This window comes from Orycteropus afer, unplaced genomic scaffold (assembly GCF_000298275.1).
Source record: "Orycteropus afer afer isolate SDZICR_OR568_19922 unplaced genomic scaffold, OryAfe1.0 scaffold00299, whole genome shotgun sequence".
NCBI classification, from domain to species: domain Eukaryota; kingdom Metazoa; phylum Chordata; class Mammalia; order Tubulidentata; family Orycteropodidae; genus Orycteropus; species Orycteropus afer.
Genome location: NW_006921886.1, coordinates 60,740 through 68,911, shown reverse-complemented (window position 1 = coordinate 68,911; position 8,172 = coordinate 60,740). Strand labels below are relative to the sequence as shown.

The 8,172-nt window shown below is 34.7% G+C and overlaps 2 protein-coding genes across 2 annotated transcripts in view; one reads left to right on the top strand and one right to left on the bottom strand.

Moving 5' to 3' along the window:
• Positions 1-4,999, top strand: part of TUBE1 (tubulin epsilon 1) — a 32,864-nt gene extending 27,865 nt beyond the window's left edge. Inside the window, exons 9-12 of the mRNA XM_007951565.1 lie at positions 835-975; positions 3,337-3,477; positions 4,537-4,711; positions 4,841-4,999. Coding sequence (XP_007949756.1) covers positions 835-975; positions 3,337-3,477; positions 4,537-4,711; positions 4,841-4,999 — 616 coding nt within the window. The remainder of the gene's footprint in view (positions 1-834; positions 976-3,336; positions 3,478-4,536; positions 4,712-4,840) is intronic.
• A 1,634-nt stretch (positions 5,000-6,633) lies between these two features.
• Positions 6,634-8,172, bottom strand: part of CCN6 (cellular communication network factor 6) — a gene marked incomplete at its 5' end in the record, with an annotated part of 13,075 nt that continues 11,536 nt past the window's right edge. The window contains 2 exons of the mRNA XM_007951564.2: positions 6,634-6,915; positions 7,997-8,172. The exon at positions 7,997-8,172 is cut by the window's right edge and continues 7 nt beyond it. Of these exons, the coding sequence (XP_007949755.2) occupies positions 6,634-6,915; positions 7,997-8,172 (458 nt within the window). The remainder of the gene's footprint in view (positions 6,916-7,996) is intronic.

Genomic DNA, 8,172 nt, shown 5'->3' with positions numbered 1-8,172 from the left:
TTTTTTGGTATTTTCACGCAAATTCTTCTGCTAGTTGGGGTTTAGTCCAAATCCTTTCCTTCAAGGCTCAGGGGTCCAAGATTATCTTCTGTGTCTGTATTTATTGGTTTCCCTTTTCTTTGTTGAAGAGGGTCTGTGCAATCCTTCTGCCTAGTCCTCCATCTTGCCCCGCCTCCCTAAATAAGGTATTTTTATCAACTATAATAGTACATTGGTTACATTTCAGATAATCCAAAAATAAGTATTGCTATAGTATTGTAAAGGAGCACTGGTGGTACAGTGGTTAAGTGTTGGAATTCACCAGCTGCTGCACAGGAGAAAAATATGGCAGTCTTCTTCTGTAAAGATTTACAGCCGTGGAGATTCTATGAAGAGTTCTCCTCTGTGCTATAGGGTTGCTATGAGTCAAAATTGACTTGACAGCAATGGTTTTGGTTTTTGGCGGGTTTGTTGTTGTTGTTATGTGCTGTCGAGCCACTCCAAGGGAGAAGAAACCTGGCAATCTGCTCCCATAGAGACTGCACCCTAAAAAACCCTATGGGGTAGTTCTACTCTGACTTACAGGGTCACTGTGAGTCAGAATTGATTTGACAGCACACAGAAACAACAATATAGTTACATGTTTATATATTTTAAATATCTCCATACATGATTGTTCATGATACTGAGTTTCACTAATACAGCCCCTGCCAAAAAAAATCCATGTATTCTGCACTAAAGAACAGTGTACAAAAAAGGATTTGAGAAAATGCCTGCTGAATAAATCAAGCTATATCCAAAGTGTATCATTTTAAAATTATAATCTTTCTTATTGTTTTAATGTTAATTTTTTAGCTCTGCAAGGTTTGAAGGATCTCTTAATATGGACCTTAATGAAATCAGCATGAATTTAGTTCCTTTTCCCCAACTTCATTATCTTGTGTCAAGCCTCACGCCGCTGTATACACTGGCAGATGTTAATGTTCCCCCTCGAAGGTAAGGTATAGTCGCTGTGTTCCAATTTCTGTAGAACATGAATTACTTAAAAAAAAAAATTTGAGAGGAAAAAAGTTTATGATAACTCTAGTTACTTCTTCATACATCTTATTTTTATACATTTAATTTATGAGAGGGGAATAAAAAATGTAGTTGATGACAGCTATTTTTGCATTAGATGAACACTATTCCAAATAAGAAATCACTGTTTAAAAATGCCAGTATTAAACTATTTGTAGGTAAATCTAGTGATTAAGTTTTTTGGCTTATGAAATTTAATAGATGTAATTTTTAGTGAAAAAAATTAAGGTCTTTGAAGTCAGACTGACTTGAGTCTGAATCAGTTCTGTTACTTACTAGCTACTGGGCCTTGGACAGGTCACTGAAAGCTCTCACCTTTATATTCTCATTTCTAAAAATGGTATTCAGAGTACCTGCCTCACATGCTTATTTTGTAAATTAAATAATATGTTTTAAAACTCTTAGCACAGCCCCAGCACCATAGATGACTTTTAGGCACTCCTCTCTATTGTACCTAAACCACAAAAAAAACACTCAGTGCCGTCAAGTCAGATCTGATTCATAGCAACCACTCCTTAGGTATCCGAGGTAGTATCACTACGGAAGTAGATTGCCCAGTCTTCCTTCCGAGGAGTGTCTGGTGGGTTTGAACTGCCAGCCTTCTGGTTAGTAGTCAAATGCGGCACCAGAGCTCCTCATCTATACTAGAAGGGATGAAAACTACCTAATCATAGTGTTTTGGCTGAACAATAGCTTGCACAGTGAATGGAATATGTAATCATTGATTAAATGTTCATATGGACACTTTTATTCTTGACCAAATAGGACATTTTTTTAAATTATGCTACTAAAAGGCATAGTTTCAAAATTGTTTTAATTTCTTGTAAGTAGTTTCCAAACAAGTGAGAATTGTTTTGACTTTGGATTATGTTAATTTATGTACCTAATCCATTTTTAGCAAAAGAAAATAAGCTCAGAAGAGAGTGTGTGTTTCTTGAAATTACATTTCTAATGTAAATAAAGATAAGTATTCCAGTAATTATAAATAGTTCCTCATTTTTATAATTTATGAGATGAGGAGAAAAATCAAAAGTGGGTTTGCCTACTTGTTATATTGTAGTCCTTGACCTTTTCTGGGTGTCCTCCTCTGATGAAACATCGGTACGTCAACTCCATAAAAATGCCCCAAAGCACATCCACTCCAAACTTTGAACACAGTAATGGGATGCTTGAATTCTCCAAAGTCCATCTGTCCCCTAAGGAGTCCTCTATCCCTTTTACTTTTAGATAATTGGGATATAATGTACGCTCTATTAATAAAAAAAGAAAGAAACTCACTGCTGTCATTTCTGACTCACAGCGACCCCTCCTTGGGTTTCCAAGGTGGTATCTCTACAGAGGTAGGTAGATTGCCCAATCTTCCTTCCGAGGTGAGGCTGGGGGGTTTGAACCACCAGCCTTCTGGTTAGCAATCAAACGCCTTAGGCACTATGCCACCAGAGCTCCTGTGTGAAGTCTATCAGGGCAGGCCTGCAGGACCCCTTGCACTTAGAATAGAACCTAGCACACAGTAGCTAGCCATTTAGTAAGCAACTGTTGAGTGAAAAGGCAGCATAGTTTACACACCTCTCTCCAGACATTCTGCAAATTCAGCTCACATACCTCTGCCTAGAATTATTAAAGGCAGGCATAGGTCAGTTTGTTTATACTGAGTTAAACAGAATTTAAAAACCAGAATATGGCCATATTAAGGATCTAGCAGCTATGTATTATTAGATACAAATTTTTTTAGTCACGTTTACCTTCCTGCCTTTAACTGAAGGATAAAATAGAATCTTAACAAGACTCCCTCTGCAGGAGTACTATGCAGAGTTTTATCTATTATAAGAGAACCAAACGTTATTGTTCCATAGCTTCCTACTAATGGCTATGATGTAATGTATGTTATAGAGACAAAGTAACCTTAATAGCATAGGCTTTTAATTAGTTTTGGTAGTTCTGGTATAAAGTAGATGAGCATACTGAATTAAATAATGATAAGTTTCTGAAATCTGCGTACTACATACTACATAGAGCTCATTAATGCCGAAGTTAGGATTTTGTAGTTACCAGAAATCACCAACGTATTGCAGAAGCATTTCCACCCCCCACCCCAAAAGTAAAAGGATAGACACGGCATGATTTCTTCTCATGCTTGTCATCAGGATTACTTTGAAAAAATGATAGGTGAGTTTGGGTATATATTTGTGTGTAGTTTATTTGTGTATAGATGATTGTCATTTTATTTTATAGTTATATAAAAACTATTATGTTGTTTAAATAAGACTTTCATTTCTCTAGGTTGGATCAGATGTTTTCAGATGCTTTTAGCAAAGATTACCAGCTAATTCGAGCTGACCCCAAACATAGTCTCTACCTCGCATGTGCCTTAATGGTTAGAGGAAATGTACAGATTTCGGATCTTCGCAGAAATATTGAAAGGTTTAGTTTTCTGTTTTTCAAGATAATTCATTATGTGCACTATTTGGGACAGTGTAACAGAGTAGTTAAAACTGTCTGTCTTCAGATTCTAACAATGTCACTAAAGTGTGACCTTGAGAAAGTTAGCCTCTGGCTTATTTTCCTCAAATATATAGATAATAGTACAAAGTCGTTGTTTATGGATATTAAATGATATTTGGGAAGTCTTAATTTCTGAATTTGTTCAAAGTTTTAGCTAACTTTGTTACTTGAGCTGATTTTTGTTATTACCTGTATTATTCCAACTAGTACTACTGTTACTAAACCAAAAACCACTTTCACTGCCATTGAGTTGATTCTGACTCATAGAGACCCCCATTAGGTTTCTGAGGTGGTAAATCTTTATGGAAGTAGATTTTCCAACCGTCCTTCCGAGGAGTGGCTGGTGGGTTTGAACCGCCAGCCTTCTGGTTAGCAGTCAAATGCCTTAGGCACTATGCCACCAGAGTTACTATACCTTCTAAATTTACGATTTGTGTCTATTGAATTGCAAAATAAGGAAACTTATAGTAAGTTCATTTTTTTTTTAATCTCCAGATTTATGTTAAAGAATGTGTTTCTAACTTTTTGAATCAACATCACAGCCATTTTAATGTCTTCCTACTAAATATTCCTTAGCTCACTGTGAGACTGTTAACCTGAACTAATTTTGATGCTGCTGATAGTAAGAAATATAAAGAATAGTAAGAAATAGGGAGTTCTGGTAGAGTAGTGAGTAAGGCATTTGGCTGCTAACCAGAAGGTTAGCGGTTCAAACCTTCCAGTTGGTCTGTAGGAAAAAGATGAAGCAATCTACCTCCGTAAAGATTTATAGCCTTGGAAACCCAGTGGAGGTTGCTATGAGTAGGAATCGACTTGATGTCAGGGGTTCTTTTGGTTTTGTTTTTAATAGTAAGAAATAGATCATATACATTATAAATTAAGCACTTAGAATTATATCATCAGTAATGTCCTAGTTTAACTAATATGGACAGACATTTTTAGTACCCTAATTCTTACCTTTGAATTTTCCTGTCTTAGATTAAAACCTTCTCTACAGTTTGTCTCCTGGAATCAAGAAGGCTGGAAGACCAGCCTGTGTTCAGTACCTCCTGTGGGCCATTCTCATTCATTATTAGCTTTAGCAAATAACACATGCGTGAAACCTACCTTTATGGAACTGAGAGAGCGATTCAGGAGGCTGTACAAGAAAAAGGTAATTATCAGTTCGCCTTTGTAACTATGTGTGTTTATTTTGGCTAGTTAAGATGTGTTCATCTTACAGGATTGCTATGTGTATTAAGTTTCCTAAAACGGTAAACTTTACCCAATGTTTTATTTATAGGCTCACCTTCATCACTATCTACAAGTCGAAGGAATGGAGGAAAGCTGTTTTACTGAAGCTGTGTCATCTTTATCAGCACTCATACAAGAATATAACCAGCTGGATGCCACAAAAAGCATGCCTGTAGAAGATTTACCTAGACTAAGAGTAGCTGTGTAGGGGGGAAAAATGCAGCTTTCATTTTTAAATAATTTCACAGTTTTTAGTTACTTTACCTTTCTGGTTCAGAATTTTTGTGATTGAGAACGCCCGGTTTGTGTTTCTCATATCACCAGGAAGGTTTTTTGTTGTTCTTGTTACTTTTTCCGAAAGTTCCTATTTAATCACAGTTTGTAGTTGATGAAACCACTGGTGAAATTAGTGAAGTCCTAGTATCTTAACTTTAAGCACTTTCAGAAAAATACGAGGTAAGAGTATTTCAGAAAACTACTCATCTAAAATTGAGAAGAAGAGAGTTCTTCAACATTTTACTTTATTAACAGTCTCCTAGTAAGGCATATATACAGTGATAATCATGTCTTTAATAAAAGTCTTGTACAGATATATTTTTGTATTTATTTACGATTTATATTTTGATCTTAAGTTTGAATTCTCTTGATTTCTATATAATATTCACTTAACTTCTCAGGGGTAGGTTTTGTTGTAACTATGAAGGAGGTTTTATTTTTGGTTGTGACTTGTTTGCACTAAAAAGAATCACAATGTTTGTCTTTATTTTTACATATTTTTTATTAAATTATTTAAAAATATAATTGCTTTTCTTATCAAACCACTTGATTGTATAATAATAAATGTCCATAATTTTCAGCATTGCTACTTGTTATCATTATTTTGCATGTCACCATTTATACAAGTGAACAGAACATTACTAAGCTTTACATATTCTTCCATCCTTGGCAGTTAGTAGCTATAATTGTGAAATTGTTCCAGTTACTATAACCTTCAGTTTTATCTTTAACAGAGCTTATTTTAAATCATAACTTATTTAAAATTCATAGATTGATTTATCATTTAATGAACTACTTTTTAGGTACAATTTATTTTCAAGCCTAAACAATCTTCTGTTTTTCCTTTAATGTTCTGTTTTTGAAGTTTATTACCTTTGCAAAGTAATGATATTGTTCTTAGTTTCTACTAAGGAAATTTTTGTTTTGTTTTGTTTTTCAGTGTTTGGTGTAAAACCATAGATGACAGTTGTTAACAGTGGCCAGGGAACTTTCACTTCCTCTTTATGTACATATTTTATGTAGATAAGGCAATGGAAATTATGAATATATTTACATTTTAATCTTTTTCTCTTCAAGAATTAATCCAGAATCTTGCTCACCCTGTAATGATTAGGAGTCTATATCTGATGGGAGCGTAGACTACAATGTCAAAGTACCAGTGAAGTTTTAAAAATTTGATGTGCTTTTTACACATGTTAAACATAGAAAAGCAGATTCCATAGTTTGTATAGAATAAGATGTCTTCTTATAAATTATAATTTTTCTAATGTATGTAGACTTCATAATTGAAATCAAATATCTTTCTAGTTATATAATTATAGGACATACTTTAGAAATAAATGTTCAATTTAAATTTTAATTTCATATATATTTTTAAGAGAACCTTTTAAAAATCAGTTCTAATGCCTTAAATGCAGTGATCTTAGAATAGCTAGGCATTCTTACTCCTTAGGGTATTCTATTTTTTAACCAATAAAATTGATTTCCCACCCGTATATAACCACACAGATTCTTTGGTGTGATGACATGATTCCCTAACCCTACTTTTCCACTGTGTGCTTAATTTTAGAGAATCTTGAGCTCAGAAAATATATCTCCTGGATCTCTACAATTTCTCTGACATACGCAGGATGTAATCCACAGCATCTTCCATCTAAAAGACCCTTCATTTGGGCAATCAAATTGAATGGTAATCATTTTAGACTTATTAGGGATGCAGCATCTTTTATCCAAGCATATTCCACAGAAGGTGGGTTTATAGCTCTGGGTGCTTGAGCATCCAGAAAGGACAAAGTTTTCCGCTTTGGAGAGTTGGAAAGTAGGTTGGCATGTTTTTCCTTTGGGAATCTAAAATGACACAAAAAATTAAGAAGTCAATCTTAAAATTTGATTTTAAGAGTTCAGAAAGTGACATTATAGAACATTCTCACACACACAACTATAATTATTTCAAGTATGTTAATAATAGTTGCCACTTAGTGACTTCCAGCACTCTCTCCCTTTTCTACTGTTAAAATTCCTTCTTAGCACCAGTCCGTCCTCCCTCTTCTTGCTCCATCATATTGCAGGGCCCTCTCCTCTACTGTTTTTGCTATCTCCTGTTTTCGTAAGTCCACAATAGGTAGAAGTTAATCCAGGGACGATGTCCTATTAAATGTTTTCATTCCTAAGACTTAGCAAATTCCCTAATACATCTCACACATTTTTGGGTAGGTGGGTATGTAAATAATACTGTAATCTCTTAAATTTGAATTGTCATTGTCATTGTGATAGGGAAGGAACTTGGGAATGAGAGAGATCTTCTATTTAGACAATCATATGGCCTATTTCTAGATACAGCATCAACTCTAATTACACCCAGCAATCTTAGAGTGAATATTTCATCATAGTCCTTTGGCAAGGTTACTATCTAAACAAGGAGCATTTTGGAAATGGTGTAGTCCCCTTCCAAGTTAGTGATAGATAACTGAGATCAGTACTTCTTTATTCTAATGTTCCTTATGTACTGTTTTATTAATTATGCTATAACAAGCAAAATATCTTAACTCATTGCTTTGATCCCATTATATAAAATTAATACAGAAAAAAATTAAGTCTGGAAAGGATCTAAAAGAAGAGTATGCAGCGTGGGTCACCACAACAAACCACCCTGATCAAGATGCCCATTTCTAAACTGTTAATGTCTGGAATCAGGAGGTTAACATCACTTCTCTGCTTGGTAAAATTTTTCCCACCAAATATGAGTAGGAATCAACTCAATGGCACATAAGGACAAAGAGATTAATACCTGCTTTCCCCTAAACTTTGACTTTAAGGCTTTTAATGAATTGTTCTGTTTTCATAACATAAACTATACCATCCTCTCCTCCAAAACATGTACACACACATTTTCAGAGTCTCTTAATACTGAATTCTAATTAAACTTTACCTTTACTATCTTTGATATATTACTGTCACAAGGCCGAATATAACACAGTCTTTCCTCTTTTCTCATTTCACAGTTGCTATTTTCGTTGGTTACCCTGTTAGATATTCCCATCCCACATGTTCTGGAACAAGGTGTCCACTTTGTTGCCTGCACAAGACATTTTCTTTTCCAAATAA